This window comes from Amblyomma americanum, chromosome 2 (genome assembly GCF_052857255.1).
Source record: "Amblyomma americanum isolate KBUSLIRL-KWMA chromosome 2, ASM5285725v1, whole genome shotgun sequence".
Classification (NCBI taxonomy): domain Eukaryota; kingdom Metazoa; phylum Arthropoda; class Arachnida; order Ixodida; family Ixodidae; genus Amblyomma; species Amblyomma americanum.
Window position 1 is genome coordinate 189,588,593 of NC_135498.1, and position 25,474 is coordinate 189,614,066.

Genomic DNA, 25,474 nt, shown 5'->3' on the forward strand with positions numbered 1-25,474 from the left:
ACACCAACAAACCACAAATCCAAGCATTGCTTAATTTTGCCTTTCTGTCGGTCGTTCGCAACTTACGTGCTTTAGTGACGTCTAATGTTGCAAAGCGAGAAACTAACAAAACATCTGAAAACAGCCGCCATGTTTGAAAAAAAAATGTTCTCATTGTCGATGGAGATACATTGCACAGTTTCAAAGAGTGCAAGAAAAATGTAAGATTTCCATAATCTTCGCCCTTTTCCTGGCAAAAAAGCAAACAAACAAAACAAGTTATGTGCACCTGGCCAAAGGTGCTATACCTTCAACGCCGCCCCTTGTCTTGCTGACGTATTCCTTGTTTCTTCAGCACAACTTACCATAGGTGTGTTGGGAATATTGAGAGCTAGCGAGGGCGGGAGTATTTAGCTGACGCATCCGACGCTAACGCTTCTTGTTCCGGAGAAGGCTGTCATACTGCTACGATCGTCTAAGAAATGATGTCGGCATAACCCTGCTCAGTTTCGTTTCTTACGAATATAGTGTAAGCTTGGTTCAGTGATGTTTATTTCTCCTCAACTTTCCTTCCTGAGGCGCGTATTAGTAAATTGGATGGGATAAAAATGATAAGACATCTCGTGACGAGCACAGCAGCTTGATGAATGAAGGAAAGGCGGGTGGAAAAGAGGTACTCCGCGAAAGCGTTCTCAGACGATAGCGCAGCGCAACTGGAAAACGAAGTAAGAACGCCAGAAGCCACTCCTTGCGTCTTTTGCGCCGCAGTATACAGTAAAAGTACAGCTCCATAGCATACTTTCGCTTGAGGGAGGGGGAGGGGGGAGAGCGTATATAGTAGGCTATTTTTACTGATGGTGCAAAACTGCGGCAGTAGCATCGATGCCGGGACCGCGCTCGCTGGTACTTATTTGCAGCTTTCGTCGAGGTCGGCGGCTACAGCGCACTCGTGGAGAAATTTGGCGCCTTGGCACACGGGGCCAACACGACCTGCAATGCGGTTCCAAAGAACTACATGCACTTATTCCGCGCCGCCGACGACCCTAGCCTGCCGTGGCCGGGGATGACCATCGGACTTACTATCAACGCCATCTGGTACTGGTGTTCAGACCAGGTAAGCGCACGCGTAGAAAAAGCGAACGCTGTTAATCGCCTCACCTAATAAGGCCCACCGCAGCACACGTCTGCAGGCGGCAAACGCCGCGTGCTTGCGCAAATGAAAGCTCCTGGAGGACCTGCGCGCTGTCGACAGAAACATAGAGCTCTGTCAGTTGTACAGAAAGTGTAGTGAAAGTTATTCTTTGATAGAAGCTGCAGCTCACCCTGTCAATGTTTGTTAGGGGCGACAAAGTGGGAAGTATTAAAATACACACCTTTTCGTTCTTTTCAATTAGCGAAATATGCCTCATATACAACGCGTAAATTAAAGAGAAAGTTATACTGCTGTCAAGAAATAAAATATTCCAATTTTCGCTTTTTCCGAAGAGGAATAGTGACAGGTGTAGGAGCATACTGGCTCCTTTGCATTCCAAGCGGTCTTGCGTCCTGTCGGGAGTATTGGCCATTGGAGGCAAGCGGACGCAGCAGAGAAGAACGGAGGGAGCAGCGGAAGGATGAACGGCACCCTTTTTCTTTACACTCTATTACTCTGCTCCGATTTAAGTCGCCAACTTTTATGGCATGCTTGCTGTTTGCGAGATTGGGGCATTTGTAATCGGAGCCCACGAGAGACCGCAGGCAGAAAATACAATAATCAGAAAAAGTTGTCAGTGAAGTAGAGCAACGGCGATATCCGTGCGGATATCCGGGTGGATATCCGTGCTGCTACCTAGACAAAACCTTAGTGGCATCGGGGCGATATATAGCTTAGAATGCGGCGATATAAATAACACACTGCTCCGAGTTTGTATAAAACCCTAACGTGAGTTGCGTAAGGGATGTACACAGTGCCGTTTTGTCAGTCCCAGGACGCCGTGCGCAATGACTGAGTAATGCTACCACTCTGCTGGCCGAAAAGACAAGACCTTGTACAAATGGCGGCGACGAGGAAAAAAATCACGCCGACACGTCGGCAGGAGGCATCAAATTTGAGAACGTTGCTGCGATTACGGCGGCGTCGGTTGCCAAGTACCACGCGTTGTAAAGACACTGCCCTACCACAGGTTTTGCGCGATTAACGCCGTTAAAAACGCGTCATATATGTTTCAAGACCAGCCAAAGCCTGCTGCTGAAGCGTACGATAATAAGGAAGCCACACATTGTAAGAATAATAGCTATATATTCGATAGAACGGGACCAGGCAACAGTCTGCCCTTCCGTGCTTCATATATAACCAGTGAGAGAATCAGCCGAAACAATTTGTCTCTCTCAGTGAAAAAGTGGAGGAATCTGGCACATTTACTTCTGAGACAAGCAGTACCGAGGTTGATTTTTTTTGAAGGACAAAGTGCGACTTTCCAGCGTACTCTTTTGCATGCTTCACTGTGTCATGACTCTACTGAACTTTAGGGATTGCCTAGAACCATAAAACGCAGAAGGCTGCGCGGGCTGTTGAGAGAAGTTGTGGTGGCTATTGTTATATCAGAACTAAGGTTTTCACTTAAATACCTAAGTGCCGTGACCCGAAAACGTGCAAAAAACGACATGTTTAATGAAAATTTAACAGTTCCTGTTTATCGTTCCTTAAATTGTGCAGGCGAAGAAAAGACATCTTAAGAAGAGATAAAAGTATGCCAGTACGACCGTCAGCAATGTTTTTCCTTTCTTTTACATAGCGACACATTATCTGTTAAGCCATAGTTGAGAACAAAACATTTGTTTGTACCAAAGTCGGTGGACTGCCTCAAAAACCGTTAACCAAAACCGTAGACCGTATTTTTCTAGAGTGCTGTGATGAAGTATTGGTCTAGGCAACCGTGTAGCAAGCTGTAAAAAGGTCCTGTCAGTTACGCCATATCATATACGGTTTCTAGATTTCGATAATTAAGGGGGGTGTTCCATGCGACTTATTCATGTTGCTCTGCCACCGCAGTGTATGGTAAACGAGAATGGCTGCAATGCGCATTGATGTGGATGCTAACTCAGTGAGGTAGCACTGCAACAAAAGTCATCATCATCATCATCATAAACTTGACTACAGCCGCTGCAGGGCAAAGGTCTCTCCTATGTCTTTACAATAAACCCTGTCCTTTGCCAGCTGCGCCCACCCTATACCTGCAAAGTTCTTAATCTTATCCGCCCACCTAACTTTCTGCGGGCTCCTGCTACGCTTGCCTTCTTTTGGAATCTACTCCCTTACCCTTAAGGACCAGCGGTTATCTTGCCTTAGCATTGCATGCCCTGCCCAAGCCCATTTATTCTTTTGATTTCGACTAGGATGTCATTAACCCGCGTTTTTTCCCTCACCGACTCTGCCCGCTTCCGGTCTCTTAACGTTTCTTAACATTTTTCTTTCCATGGCTAGCTGCGTTGTCCTTAAGATGAACCCTTTTCATTAGCCTCCACATTTATGCCCCTTAGGTGAGTACCGTTAAGATATAGCTGTTGTACACTTTTTTCTTTAGAGATATTGGTAAACTGCCATTCATGTTCTGAGAGAGCCTCCCATATGCACTCCACCCCATTCTTATCCTTCCACTTATTTCTCTCTCATGATCCGGATAACGTTACACCTGTCATTTTTCTTTCCATGGCTAGCTGCGTTGTCCTTAAGATGAACCCTTTTTATTAGCCTCCACATTTATGCCCCTTAGGTGAGTACCGCTAAGATATAGCTGTTGTACACTTTTTTCTTTAGAGATATTGGTAAGCTGCCAATCATGTTCTGAGAGAGCCTTCCATATGCACTCCACCCCATTCTTATCCTTCCACTTATTTCTCTCTCATGATCCGGATGGGCTGTCACTATCTGCCGTAAGTAGACGTATTCCTTCACCACTTCCAGCCCCTCGCTGCCAGTTGTGAACTGCTGTTCTCTTGCTGGACTGTTGAACGTTACTTTGGTTTTCCGCATGTCCATTTTTAGACCCAGCGTTCTGCTCTGACTGTCTGTTTCATTGATCATGATTTGCAGTTCACCTCCTGAGTGACTCAGCAAGGCAATGTCATCAGCGAATCGCAAATTATTTAGGTATTCTCCATTAACTCTTATCTCCAGCTGTTCCCAGTCTGGGCCTCGGAACACCTCCTGTAAACAGGCGGTGAATTGTATTGGCGAGATCGTCTCTCCTTGGCTGACACCCTTTATATTAGAATTTTATTGCGGTCTTTATGAAAGACTATGCCAGCCGCACAGTTGCTATATATATCTTCCAGTATTTTGACATAAGGCACTTCTACACCCTGATTGCGGAATGCCTGTATGGCTGCTCAGGTTTCCACTGAGCCAAATGCTTTCTCGCAGTCAATGAAGGCTATATATAGGGGCTGGGTATATTTTGCGCATTTCTATATTACCTGATTGATAGTGTGAATATAATCTATTCTGGAATATCTTTTACGAAAACCTGCCTGAACACTTAGTTGACTGAAGTCTAAGGTTGCCCTGACTCAATTTGCGATTACCTTAGTAACGACCTTGTAGACAACGGACATTAAGCAGATCAGACTGTAATTTTTCATGTCTTTGGCGTCTCCTTTTTTGAGTTAAGAGAATTGCGTTTACAGGGTGGCTAGTTTTTCTTGCGCAATCTCCCCTCTCTCCTTCAAGAGATCGGCTGTTACCTGATCCTAACCAGCTGTTTTTCCCCTTTCCATTGCTCCTAAGGCTTTCTTTACTTCCTCCTTCGTTACTGCCGGGATGCTGCATTGCTGTGCGCTACTGCCTCTATCATTAATGCTCTGGTTACGTTGGCTACTGTATAGATTTCTGTAGAACTCTTCGGCTACTTTAACTATCTGATCCATACTGCTAATGACATTGCCCTCCTTGTCTTTTAATGCATACATCTGGTTTTTACCTATTCGTAGCTTCCTCTTTACCGCTGTTAGCCTACTTCCGTCGTTAAGAGCCTTCTCGACTCTCTCCATATTAAACTTCTATATGTCGGCTGCCTTGCGCTTATTTATTAACTTAGATAGCTCTGCCAGTTCTATTCTGTCGGTAGGTTTAGACGCCCTCGTGATTTGGCGCTTATTAAGCAGATCTTTAGTCTCCTGAGGTAGCTTGCCGGTATACTGTCGAAACGTCCTACCGCCTGCTTCTACTGCGCACTCTGTAATGGTAGCTTTCCCTCTACAAGTTTGAGTTAACTCGGTGCCTTACCATTCTGTGGTCGCTACAGGGCACCTTTCTGAGGACGTCCACGTCCTGAATGATGCCTGGTCGAGCGCAGAGTACGAAGTCGATTTTATTTTTAGTCTCACCACTGGGACTCTCGCAGATTCTCTTCCTGTTCTCTCGTTCGCCGAAGGTTTTCATGGTCCGGAAATCATTTCCAACTCTGCTAATAAGTTTCCTCCGATATTCCTATTACCTATATTGATTTCATTTGATTTGATTTGATTAACCCATAGTCGCCTATCGCATGGTCGGCAGCCTGCTACCTGCCCGCCTTCGCATTGAAGTCATCCATCAGTACAGTGTAGTGTAGTTTACTTTGTTCACTGTCGTTTCCACGTCTTCATAGAAGCTTTCAACGGTCTGGTCATCATGGTTGAATGTAGTCACTTAGGCTTGCTCCACCTTCATCTTGTACCACTTTTTAAACACAATTACGATAGCTTCCACCCTCTCGTTAATACCACGGAGCTCCTAACACCTTGATCCATGCCCTGTCACAGAGGACAAGATCCTAGCTTCTTGGCCATAACAGTCGACTACCATTAAGGCTTACAAGGCACTGTTTTGTTTTTTACAAGCGACTGCCTTGATTGACAGATTTTGACTGCATTTTCTGTTCCATCTATCTTCGCTTTTTAATCCCCGCACTCCCTTCCCCGGTGCATGGTAGCTAACCGGAATCCTGTCTTGTTAACATCCCTGCCTTTCGCCCATCTCTTTATCTATCCTTGAAGTTATTGGTGAGCGCTACCGAAATACGTAAAGGGACGAACACACAGGAGAAGCGCTTACCTTCATACCTTCAAGGATGCATTTCCAACTAGCCCCAGTTGTAGCTCTTCTGTCTTTATCTATCTATCTATTGAGCTCCTCTACGTTGCCAGCTATATTCTGATTAATGAGGAATCCCACACCTAGTTCTCGTCTATCCGCTAATCCGCGATAGCATGGTATGTGTCCGACCTTTATACTATATACGCCTCACCTGTCCTAAATTCACTAAGCCCTATGACATCCAACTTAATGCCCGCTAGTTCCTCGAACACCACTGCTAAGCTAGCCTCACTAGATAACGTTCTAGCGTTAAACGTTGCCAGGTTCACATTCTAATGGCGGCCTGTCCGGAGCCAGAGATTCTTAGCACCCTCCGCTGCGTCACAGGTCTGACCGCCGCCGCTTGGGACTCAGGGCCGAGGGCTAATTGGTTTGCTCATTAAAGGGTATGGCCAAGTACTACACAAGTGTGGCCCAATCCTGTTCTGGCGAGGGAGTGCGTTGCCACTTCTGGTCACCAAGTTCAGGCCACACCCCAGGCATGGTTATGCAAATCCATCGACACGCGGAGTTTTTTTTCAAACCCGGTGGATAATTGCACGGTACCGGGATTCAAGCCTCGGTCCTCTTGGACACGAGGCAGGCGCTCTACATCTACGCCGTCGCTGCACCTAAAGTGTGACTGATCAGAAAGAAGTGTGATGCTCAGAGCCAAAAACCTGAATGGATGCAAGTATTTAACGAGCTTGCTAACCTAAGACGTTTTTCAAACACAGCGCAGCCTTGGATTCCACTGCTGCTCCCAGCACCGTTGTGAGTTTTTTGGTCTACTGCAATTGTTTGCAGTGATGACAAAATGAGGAAAAGTAGCAGCACTCTAGTCGCTAGCGCGCAGGGCTCGTAATCAGTGGTTCGATTTCGACCACAGGCACAAAATATTTTTCTTCTTCCAGCTATTGCTCTTTTGGACGAAAGGCTAGAACCATACGTTGCTCGCTTCGGACGAACAGTCGCGCCCAAAGCGATACTACGCAGCGGACTAAAGGCTAACCCCTCAATAACTGACAGTTGTGGCAACGCAGCTTCTCTCTGAAAGGACGAAGCTTTCGCCCCAAAGGACAACAAACCTCTCAGAGTTCAAACACGCTGACAAGATGGCAGAAACTCGAGCGTTTTGGAGCCGATTTCAATGTCTGAACCCTTTGCTTAGCAGTGGTTTTAATATGCCATATGATATCATTTTGAGCCGATTGTTCTCAGTATGCTAGGAAGGGGCAGAAAAAAGGGCGCAGATCTTGGCACTTCTCCCAAAAGCGCCCGATCATCCGTGCCGCAGGTCATTGTGCAGCGGTCTCTATCTGCGAAGAACCTGTCTCACGCCAAGGCCGGCAGCATCCTGACGGGGTACCTGAAGATCCTGCCGCTTTTCGTCATGGTGTTCCCGGGCATGGCTGCGCGTGTGCTGTACCCCGAGGTGATAGGATGCTCGGATCCTGAGCTGTGTCGCAGTTATTGCGGCAACGAGCGCGGCTGCACCAACATCGCCTACCCGCTGCTTGTGCTGCGGTTGATGCCAGCCGGGGGCCGGGGACTCATGATGTCCGTGATGACGGCCTCGCTGGTGGCCAACCTGGCTTCCATCTTCAACAGTGCTTCGACGCTATTCACCATGGACCTCTGGAACAGCATGCGCCGCCAGAAGGCCTCCGAACAGGAGCTTGTCATCGTCGGCAGGCAAGCACTGTTTCGGTTCGTTTGATAGTGTACCAAAACTGCAGAGCACAGATCACGCCAGCCAGTACCGAAGGAGGCGGACAACAGAGAAGATTGAGAACCAGCGCATTTCTTTGACCAAGGCCCTTTGATCAGGTTGCCCTAATGAATACAGTTCACCAACTCCCCCAAAGAGATGCACTTCTATGTGCATAGCACCTGTATAACATCAGTTACGCGCTATGATTTCGGCGCCAAGCTCATTGTTTGCAGTCAAGGATGTCACGGTGGAAGTGGTCTAGCTAGGAGCGACTTTCTGCTAGCATGATGTCCATGAGGCCGGGAAGGGTGGAAATTTGTAGCGTTTCTTTAGTATTTGTTTACGGCCTGAGCATGCAGAAGACGCCGCAGCTTGGGCGTGTTGAGCAGACAGGGGAGAGGGCAAGAGGGGATCGTTACGGCATACATGACGGAAGCCAACAGTCACCGAAAACAAGCAGGTTAGGGGACGCCTTTTTTGTTTAATTTCTGGTGTTCATCAATGGAAGCATAATGGGGTAATTATTTTTAAGATAATTGATGAGAAAGCATAAAATCCCCACCCCAAAGGTGGGATACGAACCCACGACCTCCGAATTTCGCGTCCGGTGCTTTACCTCAAATACACGTGCCCATCCAAAAATGTGGATGTGTGGACCACCATCTTCACATAATTCCACGGACACCATGCCATCTGGTGAGAGGAAATTACTCAAAAGCGCATGTCTTCTCCTGCGCCAAATTCATCCCCCCGAGACTTACTACTATTTTACGTAAATTGTGCAATACACTCGAATATCACAAGCATGCAAGTATGGAAGCTTTGCCTAGTAGGTATTTTGTAGCGACGTAACAACATGTTACTGCCCGAAAAGACCAGCATGAGGATAGAAACCAAGTCACAAAGCGGCAGTCGGTTCGACCCTCAGCATCATCTTTCTGTGCTTTATTTTTCTGTATCCATAGTCACTGCATAAAGAACACCGAATTTCTAAGGGCTGCGAAAACGCTCCCCCTCCTCCTATGATTTGCCTAGCGATCGAGCTACACGCATAAAGAAGGCACCACATAACGTCGCGCAGGAGCTCAAACACTAATTACGCTACAGTACGTGCTCTAGATAAATGACGTGCTCGTACGCTGCACTCTTGACATGCTCATCGCTACTACCTGTGCGCCTATCGGCACCCACGGGAACCATTGTTGACACAATGTATCCCCCCCCCTCCCAGTTTTCAGTATAGACTATAGGCTCACACCTAGTTTTGTAATTTACATTGAAGAAGCCAACTTGTCTATCTGGATTTTACTTTTTCCTTCTTAGTTTTGTTACATACTCCGAGGGGCCCTTTAATCTCGCTTTTGTTGCAGTTCATCTAAACAACTGCACTCGTGTTGTGTCTGTGTTCTTGGCCTCCTCCCCTTTATAGTCCAAGTAAACAAACCATACTACAATGCATCAATTTTTTTCAGCAGCGTTTGGCAACACAAGAACAAAAACCTGAAAAAAAAGTTTGTTCCTTCCGAAAAAGCGGATGCATTATAAACTAGCCTGACTGATTGTCCCCTTGAACTACAATGCGGCATCCTAGTGAAGAGCGCTAGAGAGTGTAGTCTACTCTGTTTTGCTCAGCCAACTGAAGATTTCGTGATGATGGAGAGTTGTAAATCTACTTGCATTTTACTGCGCATACTGGGCACCGCTGTTGAAGTAACTTTAGGAAACAGAACCTTCTAGTGAGGGTAGCGTGCGTTTAGATCTTAAGAACAGTGCTATAGCACGGCAGTGAAAAGACGAGAAAAAGGAAGGGAGACGAGCTACGCGTAAAAGATTGTATTTTGACTCGCACTTGAGTAAACGTAATTGGTTCGCGACTACGCTAAGAGAAAGCGCTTGTGCGAGTAAAAATGCAAAATAGAAAGTGATACATCTGTTAAATCTTTCTCCAAAGCTATTCATAGATGATTGTCGCTCTTCTTTTATCTACCTGTCCTTTATCAATTAAGCTGGACTATCAGATTTACACGCCCCATAATTCTTTCCACTATGTACAAGATTCACGGCAGTCATCTGCGTTGTCGACTGGCGTGCGGATCTTTGACGTTTACCCATTCCTTCCTTTCCTTCGTTCTCAGCCGACTATTAATTGTTCTCTTATTGCTCGACTCTCTCAGAGGCAACCTCTGCGTGGAGGCGACTGCCTTCCGCCTTATATTTTCTAGAAACCAGCTGCCGTTACGTTTAATATTCACTTCAGGATAGCGCACTCTGCTGCTACCGGTGATGGGCCTCTGCTGCGCTGATCCTCTTTTGGCCGATAGCTTGCCTCCCCCTCCCCTCTCGGCGCACAGCTGTGCAGTATGTGCCGCACCCTGTCAGTTAGTCTTCACACACACACACACACACACACACACACACACACACACACACACACACACACACACACACACACACACACACACACACACACACACACACACACACACACACACACACACACACACACACACACACACACACACACACACACACACACACACACACACACACACACACACACACACACACACACACACACACACACACACACACACACACACACACACACACACACACACACACACGCACACACGCACACACGCACACACGCACACGCACACGCACACGCACACGCACACACACACACACACACACACACACAGCTGTGCCTATCCACAAGCAAGGGCGAACCAACCGCGTACACAACTATTTTGTGCTGTTTAAAAGAACTATGTAAGGTGGGAGGCAAGTTGCGGCTCTTGCGCTGCCGTCTCTCTGTCGGTGCCACGCTGCATCTGTTCCTGCCAACCCGAATGATCAAACTAGCCAAGCAGTAGATGTCTTAAGAGCTAGGTTGTCATCCATTAGAAGGGAGTAACGCAACCAGGCATTAAGCACTTGTTTATCGACCTTCGTTGTGACGCCGGAATTATTGTACACTGGGCAACCAATTTTCTTACGGCGGAAAATTTTAAATTACGTTAATGGACAACAAAGAGGCAGCAGTATACCGAGGGAAGACCTCGGCGCATTAACGCGTGCGGTCTGTCGCGCAGCAGCGGCCGCCGTGCCCGCTTCGTGCTGCGTAGTGGTGTCATCGTGCGCTCTTTCTATTCTACATTTCCCATTATGGTATACCATTGGAAGTGCTGATTTCACCAATTGTGCATGTATCTGCATTAACCCATTGACGCCATAGCGCTACTGCAATGCTGAAATACATTATATAAAAATAAAAATGCCGTGAAGGCGGAGCTTTAGTGTCCCCTCGAGTTTTTCTCGCATTAGTCTTGAAGCAATGGTCCACGGCAGTTTCTAATGTATAGCAGCGGCATTTAAAGTTGCGTAAGTACAGGTTAATTGTGTTCGCAATTGTGGTTTTACATGTCTGTAATGCCTGTATGTCTAACTGCTGACGGGGCAAATGCCTTTGTCAGACTTCTCGCCTTTTGCCTTTGCCCCGGTTTCTGAAACAAGAATGAAACAATTGACGTGAAATAAAAGAAAATAAGAAGTAAGGAACATATGGGCAGTGAGGAACGTCATAGTGGAGGGTTCTGGCTGAATTTTGACCACCCGGGTTGCCCTAACTTGAACTGGTATCGCACAGTAGGCGGGCGTTTCTTTATGGCGCCTCCATCGAAATCGGGCCGCCGCAGCCACGATCGCACTCGCCACCCTGGAATCAGTTGGACGCCAAAGTCTCTAAGCCACCACGGCGAGGTATTTTGGAACGAAGATATCTATGTGAAGTAAATTATCAAATGAATTCAGGCATACCGGATTGTTTTTGGGCACTCAGTGAAATAAGAAAACGTGTCTCTGCAGTCACGGATGAATCTGAGCGACATGCTTCGTTTTTTCCTCCCGCATTCACGAGCCATTTTTCTTTCTGAAAGCTGCTGGCTAGGTGGGCATTGCCCATGATTGAAATGAAGGTTTGTGATAAGTCGAAGCTTGATGACGCGGTTATGGAACGGTTCTTATTTGCTGCTGACATCCGACCTTAACGCGGTTGATTGAGCAGCGATAAATAGCTAGTCAGGCGAAGTCAGCCAGACTAGCCTATATGCTTCCTTACAGTGAAGGATCCTGATAAGCTATCACTAAGCGACCTATCACGAAGCTGTCCAAAGCATCGGGTGGCAACAGAAGGCTCCTCATATTGTCATTGGTTGGCTGTGGCCGCGGCTCACGTGAACGGGAAATCTTGGTGGCATCAGAAAAACTAGCATTCAGCCACTCCAGTCTATGCGACTAACCTTAGCGCTATATAGCCTGCTACCTAGGTAATGATTTTGAAGGGCGCGAAACAATAGCTCCAATGACAATTGAGTAGTCCTGTTCGGTTAACGGTCCCTCCAAGTGGCATTCACGCACAACATGGAGTTCGGTTCCTTCCTCTCAGCACGATGGAGAGCTACCTCGTATGTCCTAAACAATTCTGTATACCGCGAACACAAAATGGACGAATATTAAAGTCTCTTCATCACATGTGAAACCCACTTCGCACATTCTACTCGTAATTTTTTCCATAAAGTCCAAAGCCTGTTTCCAAATGCGCTGCGCAGTAGCTGACGGAAACGAATAAAATAAAGTAGCGCTGGTCACGGGCCTTCACCGCTGTATTCCAAAACAGTAAGTGTCGGGTTTAGTCATCGCATTTTGTGATAGCCAACAAAATAAATAATGTTGTGAGCCAAAATTGAGGTTAGCGAAAGGTAAGCTGAAATCGCGAAGAGCAGCAGATGATCCGCGCGCAATCATCGCGTGTAGAACACCAGCGCCATTTCTGTCGCCATGAAGCGGAGACATGCGGAACTACGCTTTCTGTCATGCTGGTGGGCACATCTACTCATCTAGCCACCGTTTGCTCTCTTTGGCCTTCGCGACACAAGAGGCGCATGCCCAAATGCGCTGAGACGACGAGCAAAACGAAATGAGAGAGCCGTAACTTCCGGCTTCAAAAAAAGTGACGTAACAGCTTCAGTTTAATTCTTCCCTACCTGCGTGTGTCAAGGAATCAACAGATGTTCAGTCCCTATCAGACTGCACGTTCTAAGAAAGTTGGTAGGATAAAACTAATCACATTATCACCATTATCATTCCTACTGATGTGGCCAACACATGATATCGCCAAAGAAAAGAGTGAACTCGGCTACTAACACACAAGAAAAGGTACAGCGCAAAAAGACGGGACAAAGAAGCGGACAGACACAGGCGCTGTAACCATTTCCAGCGAAATGAACCAACTATCCCATAACTAATACTCTTTTACTAACACACAGCTCGGCGAAAAGTGCTAAAATTCGCCGTTTAATTTTCAAATCAAGGGAAACTAGGGGCTTCAACCATATAGATAACGGGTGCATGTTTCTGCCAGGATTATGTTGAATTATGCCATATTGCATATAAAGTGGTGTAGCATCTAGGGTAGTCGCGTCATCTCGTCGTCTGCTGCTTATCGCTGAGATTGAACATGGAGGTACACGCTTTTGAATCCCTGCGTTTACACGCACATATCGCATCAGCTCAGGCTGCTGACAAGCGATTCATCACTGGTGAAATGGCGATCCTGTGACTGAGACGGTTCGTGTGCTTGGCGCAGGTGCTTCCTAGTGCTGCTGGTGGTGGTGAGCATTCTGTGGATTCCGGTGATCGAGGTGTCGTCGGGCAGCCAGCTGTTCGACTACATCCAGAGCGTGAGCAGTTTTCTGGCTCCGCCCGTGTGCGCCGTCTACGTGCTTGCCCTGGGCTGGTCGCGCATCAACGAGCAGGGCGCCTTCTGGGGCCTCATGACGGGCCTGGCCGCAGGCCTGGGACGCTTCGCCTGGGAGTACTCGTACGCTCTGCCTCCGTGCGGCTTCCCGGACCCGAGACCAGAGGCCATCACGCGCATTCACTACCTGCACTACGGTTGCCTTCTATTCATCCTCACGGCTGGCGTCTGTACGATCGTCTCGCTGCTCACCGAGCCCATCCCCGAGGACAGCGTGAGTGCGACGTTGCTCTCGCTCGTGACAGAACAACGCCCCAATCTTGAGACTTGTGCGAAGGGCCTTTCTTCGCAGGTGTTTCGTGCAATGTGCCCTGCACTGCAGTTCTTTCTTGTTTGCTACCAGGAGTGTGACACATTGCTCCTGGCTTTTGTTTCGATAAAGGCCTGAAACCGACAATTCTTTGCGCGGTTTCCATATTCATAGTGTACCGCGTGTATTCGTCTAGAAGTTACACGCTGTGCTAAAGTATGGAACTTATTCAGGGCCCGAAATTCCGACCTTATTCATAACATAAGTCACCCGCTCTAAAGCATAGAGCGCAGCAGCTCCATTAATTGCTTTTGGTTTGCTTTTGGTCTGCTAATTGCCTTTGTTCACTGAGAGCGATGATGGGGGTGAAACACGAACAACGCCGGTGCTGTGCAACAGCAGGGTGGCGTTGCTCTTAAAGCGTTCGCAAGGTAACTCGAAACGCGCTGACTTAAGCGACCACTGTGGTGATGTTGAATGTTCGGAAACAAAACGCCGGTCGGTGAAGCCATCCTGGCGGATGCTTTGCTGTGTTACGTATAATTTTATTTTCGATCGGTTCAGAGCCATGACACTAGGAATGGGTCGGGATAAAGTGCCATCAGCGTCAAATGAAACACGAACAAAATAACACGCGAGCACAAACAATCAAAAATTTTAGCGGCGTGACGATGAAATGCAGGCGTGGCCGATTAACAGTTCCAGACAGCGGTCTTTTCGCCTTCGATGCGAAAGCCAACCGCTCTAGTACTGTGCTTTCATAGTGTAATGTCTTCCAGTTTTGCAGTTCTTTTACCAATTCTCTTGTTCGTGTTTCATTGGACGCTTACAGTACAACATGATACAGGCAGACCAGTTTCGCCGAGCGGAAACATCCTGCGTATCGGCATGATGCCTTTTGTTACGAATACATTATCAGAAACGTGCAGAAAGGTGAAGCTTGAGAGCTCTACAGGCGCTTTGCGAATAACACGAGCTCCTTTCTGCGCAAACAATGAGGGAAAGGTTTGCAATGGCTGGTTGGTTGGTTTTTGGGGAAAGGAAATGGCGCAGTATCTGTCTCATATATCGTTGGACACCTGAACCGCACCGTAAGGGAAGGGATAAAGGAGGTAGTGAAAGAAGGAATGAAGAGAGAGGTGCCGTAGTGGAAAGCTCCCATTGACTGTTCGGAAACAAAGCCGCCGGTCGGTGGAGCCATCCTGGCGGATGCTTTGCCGTGTTATGTATAATTTGATTTTCGATCGGTTCAGAGCCCTGGCACTAGAAAGGGGTCAGGATAAAGTGCCATCAGAGTCAAATGAAACACGAACAAAATAACACGCGAGCACAAACAATCAAAAATTTTAGAGGCGTGGAGATGAAATACTGAACAGGGACGACACTTCGGCATACACAAGTTAATTCTCATGGATCATTTCTCTGTTCTTACAACACGTCCTGCAATATAAATCGGATGACCACACACTTGAATAAAATGATAGGTGCAAACTAAGAAAATAGATCAGGTTATCATCCAGTAGCAATCGTTATAAAACTATCTTATTGAATGCTTCTACGCTGCTACCACCACATAACGCGTCAGCGGTTGTCGTCATGCCTTCTGCCGTTCCTGTCGCTGGAAACCTTGCTTTGTTGTTATCTGCTCTGTGCGTAAATCGATGCTTTGCTTGATGCAGAGGATGAGCGAGCCTCACTAACAAAGACGAATCTGACGGATCAGGTGAAGCAAAATGTAGAGAACTGAGTTGCAGTGGCTTCTGGCAAAATTATCGTTTAACACCTTGTTGCTTATTTGCTTCGAATTGCAGCTCTATCGGCTGACATTCTGGACAGTTGATAGTACTGAGCCGAGGGTCGACCTGGACGAACCACCACACTCCAAGGACGAAACCTTACCAACGCACAACCCTCCACCGGCAGGTATCGTGCCATATTTTTCTGACGCCCATTGACTTGAGGTTCGAGCATTAGGCAATTGGAAGCCCGACACAAAACTCTCGTTTGTTCTTCTGTTTGGCATTTTTGTTAAGGGGAGGCCCCATATTATCAAGTAAAAGAACTTCCTTACTAGGGCTCATACACGGGATTGTAAGACTGCAAACATGGCACAAATTGAACCTCGCTACATAGGAACGCAGTGAAACTCTTAATTACAATTCGCCGCTCACACACGGAATTAGGGTTATTGGAGGCCTGAGGTTTGTGAATGTATGCATTTTGGTTTCATGCACGAGTTTTAATTAATAAATGCAGTATACTAACTCTGCTCCCAACTTGATAGGCACCATTAGATGCAAGAGGACAATGTAAAAACTCTGTTCACAAATAATTTTTATCTGTTGAAAACATGTACTCAGTTCATGTGGCTAATATTCTAAATGTTGTGGGACTCTGGTAACAAAATTGTAGAGGCGCGAGAGAAGCAGGCACCCAAAGAACCACGGTAAAAGAAAAGGCATTCTGCTTGTCGTGGTTTGAAAAAAATATACAGGCTATATATTCGCGTTTTCAAATGACGCGTTTTTTTTTCTTGAAGAACAGCAAATAACACAGTATATATCCGAATGCTGTCGAACAAAACAGAGGCTATTCTATTCTATTCTGCGCAGGGTTGTTTAAAAGTACACGAATTGCAAAAGTACACGAATTGCTGGTTATTTGTGGAGGATAACTACCAGGTGTTTCAGGGAAGCCAGCCACTAAAATTAAAAAGAGGCATGTTGAGTCATGAGGACACCTTCTGCTGCAGAACAATACCAGGGCAGCTGGACATCAGAAAATAGGTTAATAAAGTTAACTAGTGAAATGTTTAACTAATATCTGATAATTAACTTTTGAACTTAGGTACCTGGTTGCAATAAGGGACTTGCACCCGGTCGTTGGTAATAGCCATATCAGTTGTTAGAATTTTGAAACCAACATTACCCTCGGCACTGTGGAACAAAATTTCCATATTTCTACTAGTTATGTACACTGGAGGGGTTGCTTTACCTGCACGCTTTTCGAAAGCCCATGTATTTTGGCACAATGTAACCAAAGCTTTTGGGTTCATAGCATCGAAGAAAATCGCATTTCCGAAATCTAAAATCTGATATGGCTGGTACAACCGGCCGACTTTAAACCTCGGATTCAGCCAGTTGCCTAACTGTGATAGAGTTAATTATCAGAAACTTGTTGCCCCGCTAAATGGTAAACTTTACTCACAGTATTCTGATGTCTGCCAACAATGGAGTTATTCTGCCGCAGAAGCCGTCTTCAGAACTTAATAAGCCTATTTTTAGAAATTAGGGGTCGACTTCCCTGAATCAACCAGTATAGCGTTGACGTCAATTGTTAACGTCTATTCAAATATTTATTTTTCTTTAACTTTAAATGCATGCAGTAACGCTCTAGCACACGCGTCCGAGACCAACCTTACGCTTAGCTCGCGCAGCATTCGAAGTGTTGTTCATTAGATGAGTTGTGCCCGTTAGAGGAAACTTTTCGATTATAATTAAGTCAGGTGAAAAGAGAATTTTTGTAGAATTTTATGGAATTTTTAGCAGTTAATATTTTCGCGTATTCAAAATTCTCGATATTTCAAATTTGCGCGGAAAACAAAGGCCTGGAATATGGATATTTGGCTGCATTGAAAGATAATTTGCCAACGTAGTCAACTTCACTGGGGCGCTCTTATTGTAACCAATCAGAAGCTTCGAGTTGTCACGTGATATGCGAGCCTGGAGAACTTGCAGGTCACGAGACAGCCTGCTCGCGGTATCGTCATGGCGCACGGTCACGTGGGAGCGATTTCCTTTACGCGCCACGAACATCCTTTTTCACCTGTTCTCGCCTCTTCCTTCATCAAGGTGGCCAAATTGAGCGGAGGCGCTAGTAGTTTAACCAATCAAAAGCGTAGAATGGTTGTATGCCGAGGCGCATTACATGAGGTGAGTTGTGCGCTCTACGCAGCAGAGCGTAAACCCATGCCAGTTTCTTAAAACGTGGAGACGAAAGTTTACATCTTCGTGTGTATTCGCGTATCATTTGGGTATGTGGTGCCTTTTGAGATGTTATGCTGTGCTTGGGTAAAAATGAGCGAGATAATAATAATGTGTGAAGGTAGCTGGTTGTGCTTGATATGGTTGGTACGGGTATTACACCCGAAATGACGATGCTTTTGCAGCCGCGGTGGACGGCGGCCAGAAGAAGACGTCCTTCTTCAAGCTCCTGCTCTGGGCCTGCCGCGCGACGAAGAGCTCCGGCGAGCCCCCCGCGCGATTGACTCCCGTCGAGGAGGTGGCCAGGGCCGCCGAAGCCGTGCGCGAGAACGACGTGCCCCGAAGGTTGTGCATCATCAATGGACTAGTGCTGCTTGTTGTGGCAGGACTCATCAACGGATACTACGCCTGAGGGCGTCTGCGCTTGCGGACATGGCCCCTTTTTTGCCGCAGCGCTTGTGATATTTCATGTAGCGAACCACGCGAGTTCCCTTGCGTACTTTTTACTCGACGTATATGTGCATGGCCTCGTGGTTCATTTCTGCATGCATGCTCTGTTTTTAGAATTATCTGGTCACGACAAGCGAATTTTCAGCTCGAATGTTGATCGAGAATGTCCTCAAAAAGGCACAATTTGCATAGTCATGGCGAAGTGGGATTCTTCTGAGCTCTCCAGGAGCCCCTCTTCTCCATGTATATGGGTCGTCTTTCAAACGTGGCTGCAGTACGCAATGCCTTCACTAAAAAATGAGAAAAGACAGAGAGAGAGACAAAGCTTTATTTCCACATAATAAGCTGTTCGGGACCACCAGAGCCAACTGCTCTGAGAGCTGGTCCGTGGCTGTCCAAGCCCGCCACGTCGGCGAAGGGGACGGAAAATGAGGGGACCTAATAACAATAGGACAGGATAAAAGGGAATACTTTATATTAGCTTAAGGCTCGGGACAATTGGCGCACGCCATGGAGTGCCGCGTACCGCAAAGAAAAGAATGGGCAGAAGTAATCAGTGTATTTAGATGCATGAATGGAAGAATGCGTAGCTGTGTCGTGGTCAGAGATTTGTCTGGAAGAGGAAGTATACGAATAGTTTCTCTAATATCGTCATAGTGAATATTTAGTTCTTGTCTTTAGTGGAGAGGTGACCAATGTAGGTGGACGAATATGTATTGTACTTTATTAGGGGATGACACATAACAACGAAAATCCTGAACCGAGTTCAATACTGGTACCTTAGCAAGTTGCGCTTCAAAAAAAAAACAATACAAAACACATATGGCTACTGTGCAAAATATGCTTAAGAAACTCTCTTTGGACTGCGTTGTTATTAACATTGTGGTTTCAGTTTCATCACTGTGATTTGTGTGCTTTCATCTAAAGTTTTGTTTTATGACAGAAACTGAGCAAGGGGTGTTGGAGCCCTAGGGTGCTTAGCCAATATTTTGACCACTGGACTTTCGTTCGTACCCGCCACGGTGGCTCAGTGGTTAGGGCACTCAGCTACTAATCCGGAGTAGTCGGGTTCGAACCCGACCGCGCCGGTCGCGTTTCGATGGCCGCGAAACGCAAAAGCGCCGGTGTGCTGTGCGACGTCAGTGCACGTTAATGATCCCTAGGAGGTCGAAATTATTCCGGACCCCTCCACTACGGCACCTCTTTCTTCTCTCAGTTCCTCCCTTATCCCTTCCCTTGCAGCGCGGTTTAGGTGCCCGCCGAGATGTGACAGGTACTGCGTCATTTCCTATCCCAACAACCAATTTTCGCTTTTTTTATTAGTTTGTCTTAAAACAATTACTTTTGTCGAAACGTTGAATGAGCACGCTGACTCCCTCTCACTTGTTCCCTTCGTTTTTTCTTTCAGGAAACCTATATTTCTGTCCTCTCTCTACCATGGGTTGCTTTAAAGTTTGACAAATTAAACTCAACAGCGCTAAATCTGCAACATCTGCAATAAGAACTTCTTTGTTCGGTGAGCACTGCAGAGAAAGCTGCGGAATATTTCTCATAAATCTTGTAAGGCATCAAGTGAGACACATTTCTGTCTTGCTAGAAATGCCATTCAGGCTTTCTGCATCAGGGCACAAGAGCAAATGAATGCTTTTTCCTCTCCTTAAATGCGGAGTTTGAGTGATAGCTCTACCACGCCTTTTCCCGACATCCTGATGGGCTTTTCCTGTGTTAGCAGGGTCCAGGCCGGCTCAGATTAGGTGGGCTTACGTATTTTTCCAGGAAATAATGCGGAAGCTTAAAGTTGCAAAGCAGTACCATAAAACTGTTAATTCCATTGTAAGTCATCGGCGACTGTGAAGTAAAAAAAAAACGTAGGATAAGCAGAAAGCAAATACCTCTCACTGGCTTCCATAGAATCTGCGGGTGATATTACGGGTAATAATATTTTTCATTTTTATATCTAAGTTTTCTTTTTTTTCTTTAGTGTTTAACCTGCGGTAAAGTAAGTAGCACCTCACAGTGTGGACACTCGGTGGAATCAGTGTAGTGTGTTAAAGAGCTTCCTGAAGGGATTTGGAACTGTAAAACTTCGAGTTTATGCGAAAGCAACACATGCTAGACTACGGCTTCCGATCTAAAAGCGCGAGATCGCTTAAAAGTTCGTCAAATGTTATCATTGCACATGTGTGGCCCAGTGAAAAAGAACCTCTTCACATCACTCTGCTGAAGTGCAGCCTGTCACTGAACTCGCCAAACAAAAGTGCCTTGAGCAAGACGCTGACTGAGACGGATTCTTGGAGTTCAGTCGAAAAAACATCGATTAGCTTTGGAGCAGTCAGCTTTTTATCCAAATCGGATTAAAAGAAATTTGATCGGAACTTTCTTGAAGGGAAGTGACAAAAGAAACGTTTCAGGGATAGCTTAAATGTTTTGTTAGGTCTATTGCCTGCGGCATCATGTTGCGCGAGGTTATACTTTCTATCCTACTAACTACAAATGCATTGTACTCTGTCTACCTAAATCATTTAAGAATAGACTTCTTTCTTTGCTTTCTGGAGGGCAGCCTTTGGTTTACGCATCTGCGTACTTGCCCTACATAGTATTTTCGGCACGACTGTTGAATACACTCGATGATTCTGCAATTTATCGGACAAAATTGGTTTAAAAGGTCACTGGTTTTCCTTGAGTATTCTTGTTTGACGTTTCTGCAGACATTGCTGAGCTTGTGCAATCAGTATCTGGGCTGCGTGCACCATTTGTGTTTGTGAAATGCTCATTATTTTCACTATTTCTTGACTGTGTCCATCATTTCACACGAACGAAAAACGAAATGACCAAATTTTGGGGGGGGCTTCGGTACTCTATTCAAAGTTTCGACAACATGAATTTTCGTCCGGGTATGCGCGGTGATCATTGGCAGGGGTTAAATAATGCCTTCACTTTAGCCACCTTATCACTTTTTCCACTTCACGCACTCATCCACATCACCGGTCCTTCATCGTCGCAGTGAAGGTCCTGTTAAACCAGTCCCAAAGATGAACACGTTGCCCAGACGAAGAGAAGTCCTCCTGTCGAAACGTTACATTTAGGACTGAAGCTCCCCCTTGAACTTTCTTTGTTTCTTTGTTTCTTTGTTGTGTGTTATTCCTGTTTCTGCCTCCTCGCTGCCATGCATTAGCGGCAGTCTTTAAATACGATCTTATTGAAGTATTCTGTAAGCCAGCATTCATTCCCTGATATTTGCTGAACTTTTCTACGACGCACTGTTATCGCGATTGCATGTCGGTCTTCTTAGCCCTGTTTTAAATCAGGAATCGGGTTGTGAATGCATTATTGCACTTAGTAAAGATCTCGCGCTAAATGCACTCAGTACTATTTTATGGCACTGCGGCTGGGCTAGAGCCGTTTAAAAGCACTCTCTGCCAGCACAACTGGCATGAGCTATTAGCAGCTGCACGCGGCTTTCTAGAACGTTAATATGACAATTGTAAAAATTGATCGGTCGTTGTAGCAAAGCTCGCGGGCACTACAGAAAAGTGAATTTTGCACACTGCTGTTGAGCGAAATGTAATAAGAGGCGCTCAAGAGAGGCAGATGCTAGCTTCATACACAGCCGAACTCGCCAGGGTTCGCACTGAAACGGACTGACGCAGGCACCCACAAGAACGTGCATCAAATTCCAGCGGCACATGAAGAGGCATTGGATGACCGCGAGGAGCAGCTTTTTTGAATCGGCACTCGAATACTCGCAACCATATAAGACGACGACGCTAGTGCGTCAGCAGTCGCGAATCCTAACGCATAGCACGCCTTTCGTTGGGGAAGCACCTCGGACGATAGCTCCCGCAAATAAGCCGACGTCTAATCTAATCTAATTGGTTTTGGGGGGAAAGGAAATGGCGCAGTATCTGTCTCATATATCGTTGGACACCTGAACCGCGCCGTAAGAGAAGGGATAAAGGAGGGAGTGAAAGCAGAAAGGAAGAATAGGTGCCGTAGTGGAGGGCTCCGGAATAATTTCGACCACCTGGGGACCTTTAACGTGCACTGACATCGCACAGCACACGGGCGCCTTAGCGTTTTTCCTCCATAAAAACGCAGCCGCCGCGGTCGGGTTCGAACCCGGGAACTCCGGATCAGTAGTCGAGCGCCCTAACCACTGAGCCACCGCGGCGGGGATAAGCCGACGTGAGATAACGTTTTCTGAACTTTAATTTTCGCAGTTTACCGGACATAGCGGCTAGATGCGATTATGAAATTAAAGTCTGCTCCTGCTTCCTGCTTGTCGACAGCACATCTCCAATGCGAACGGAACAGATAGGGTAGCAGGTGAGAACTGTTCCGATTTAATATTTATAATTATAAGAGGGTACTGGTTACAGGGGTGACGGAAACACAGCAATCAAAATTTTGGGGAAATCAATGGTTCGATCCGATGGGACTGTATCGGCATGATGCAATTTCATGACTCACACAAGGTTCATTTTTCCAGAAACCTTTAAAGCTTAGCGAAAGTCCAAGGCAGTGTCAAGCCTGGTTTGCGATAGCCTGTCAGACAGACAGGCAGTACTCGCCAAGAATGTGGAAAGACAGGCGCAAGTGAACAAAAGCGCATTTCCAGGATGGCCGTGACGGACACCTTTCATGGCGGACAGGCAAGACTCGCCAAGAATGTGGGAAAACAGGGGCGACCCTTAATCTGGTTTCCCGGAGCGACAGACGAACCCCTTCATGATTATTAGCTGTGTCCCGCCGTCGGTAGCGCGGCAGCATCGAGGGCGCTTTCGCCCCCTCCTCTGTTGCTGACGAACGACGCGGACCGATGGTGGGTGGCGGTATGCATGCCTGAGGCAAGGATTAGCTCCGAAGGGAGAGCCTGTGGATACTCTCACTTGAGAGAGAGTGGTGACGTTTTTGTTGTTTATTTAGTTTGTATTGTTAACAAGAATCTGGGTTCGAGGCTAAGCCCAACCCAAGGGGTTGTCCCCATCTCGCATGTTATTTTTCATTGGAGAATTGATGCTTTGGGCGGGCCACTGAAAATGACCGCCCTTAGTCCTTTGTTAATCAAGTGCTTAAAAGCGCATGTAAACGGATGCAGTCCAGTCTGAGCTGGGGCTCCATGCTTAGTATGTAATGTGATGCTACTTAGGCACTAACCTGCCCGGTCGATGAGTAAAGTAGTGCAAAGTTTGTTCTTTTGTAAATTCAGTTCTGCTTTTTCCAGTTTAACTCTCTGTATATGTATGTTGTAAAATTATGCTCTGCTGTCATCATCTACAAGCTCGCCTCCTGTTCATCTTCCAAGCCGAACGACACTAGAGGAAGGGTTTGTGAACCATCCTCGAAGAAACGGACGACTATTGAAATTCTACTGCATACACGCTCAGGACGACATCGTTAGCGAAGAGGGCCTTCAGCGCCGAAGCCCGACGGCGTGCAGCTTCTGCCAGCAACCGCTCGAGCCCAACTCCGGAGCCACTCCATCGCCCCCATGAAGTCGTCGGCACGTAAGCTCGGACGCCCCAGCCTCTGATGTATAACCTTAATCATGTGTAATTATTGAATATACCTGTTTGTTTAAACTGAGCCATACGGTGTCTCTTTGCCTCTCCGTCCCGTGTGGACCTGCGCATTATGGGGGTCATCACACTGGTGTCAGAAGTGGTGTCTCAAAAGCAAATGTCCTCTGAATGCTGTGACATTCATGACTTCAAAATTGTAATCAAAAGGGAATCACGGGACTGATTGTGGGACTTTTACCCCCATTTGAGAGGCTTGAGGCACCGGAGGGCTTGAAAAAAAAATGTCTTTATCTGAGGGAGCTTCCACTCCACAGCCGTCGCTCGGAGCAAGCATGCTGGCATTAGGAAGCGTCATTCCGACGTTTACGGGAGATAAGACAGGGGTTCCAATCTGCGATTTCTTTTCCATGCTAGAAGAGATTGGGAAAATGGAAGGATGGTCCGATACTCAAATGCTGGGAATGGCGAGGTGTAAGATGGCAGGAGCTGCTCATGATTTTGCATGGCGAGACGAAAAAGTAAAATCCACAAAATCATTTGCGGAATTTAAGAAGCTCGCGTTTGAGCATTTCGACACTGAACCACGTCACGTGCGGGTACAGAGGTTCCGTGACGCCGTACAGATGGTAGGGGAGGACGTGCGAACGTTTGCGTCGCGGCTTCAGCGCTTAGCGCGCGATACGTTAAGCAGGGAGGAGGAAGGAGACCAGCTAAAGAAGAAATACGCGGAGGATATACTTAAAGAGGAAATGACCGCTTTGTTCGTGGCTGGTCTGCAAGACCCCGTGCGCCGGTTCGTGCTCTCGCGCAAGCCGAGCAATTTCGACCAAGCCGTGGAGGCCGCATTGGATGAGGAACGAAATGAGGCGTTAACGACAGCCGCAGCGAGAGTGCGCGTCATAGAGAGAGCGGTGCTCAACCCTGAGGTTGCTCTCTTGACAGAGCGATTAGATCGCTTAGAACAGCTGCTATCTCAGCAGGTAGAACGCCAGGTTGAAGCGCGCGCTCAACAGCGCTCATTCGCTGGAAACCGGAGACCGCCACAAAGCTACAGGCGCGGTATGCGAGATTTTGAAGAAATCGTATGCTTCGCTTGCCAGGGTCGCGGACACATCGCCAGGTTCTGCCAAAACGTGCGCCGTGGGGAGCCACAAAGAGAAGCAGGCGAGACACGCCCTAAGCAAGCCTACAGCGGGGCTCCAGATACCGAGACAAAAAACTAGTTAGTCCTCCCCAGCCTGAGGAGCGTGGGGAGGGAGCAGTGGATGATGAGGTGGTGGTAGTTTGTGTGGCCGACGAGGCATGCCCTGTTGTGCGTTGCAAGTTAAATGGTTGTTGCATGGAATTGTTGATAGATACGGGGTCAAAGGTGACATTGCTTAAGGAGGGCAGTTTTAACACGCTTTGAAGGAAGGGGGACCGCGAGGTGTTGGAAGCGTCTGGTGGTATGGCAACCAAATTTGTAGGCATAACGGGGGATCCTCTTGGCATAAGTGGACTCTACCGGTTACACTTCTCTCTCGGCGGAATTGCATTGGAGCACCCCTGCTACGTATGCCCGGACACGGTGTCTCTGCCAAACGGAGTGTCAGGTATATTAGGGCAGGATTTTTTGAGAAAAGGGAAGGTAGTAGTCTCATTCTCTGAGGAAGAGGTTAATGCGG

The 25,474-nt window shown here is 47.0% G+C and overlaps 1 protein-coding gene across 4 annotated transcripts in view; it reads left to right on the top strand.

Moving 5' to 3' along the window:
• The window catches only part of LOC144122098 (sodium/mannose cotransporter SLC5A10-like), a 177,120-nt gene extending 157,966 nt beyond the window's left edge, over positions 1–19,154 (top strand). For 3 of the 4 annotated variants that reach the window (XM_077655623.1, XM_077655621.1, XM_077655622.1), the window contains exons 9-13: positions 897–1,093; positions 7,371–7,768; positions 13,435–13,819; positions 15,667–15,778; positions 18,024–19,154. In XM_077655623.1, the coding sequence (XP_077511749.1) occupies positions 897–1,093; positions 7,371–7,768; positions 13,435–13,819; positions 15,667–15,778; positions 18,024–18,250 (1,319 nt within the window). In that variant the 3' untranslated portion in view covers positions 18,251–19,154. The remainder of the gene's footprint in view (positions 1–896; positions 1,094–7,370; positions 7,769–13,434; positions 13,820–15,666; positions 15,779–18,023) is intronic. The other variant, XM_077655624.1, reaches the window with a different exon arrangement.
• Positions 19,155–25,474: the final 6,320 nt, after the last annotated feature.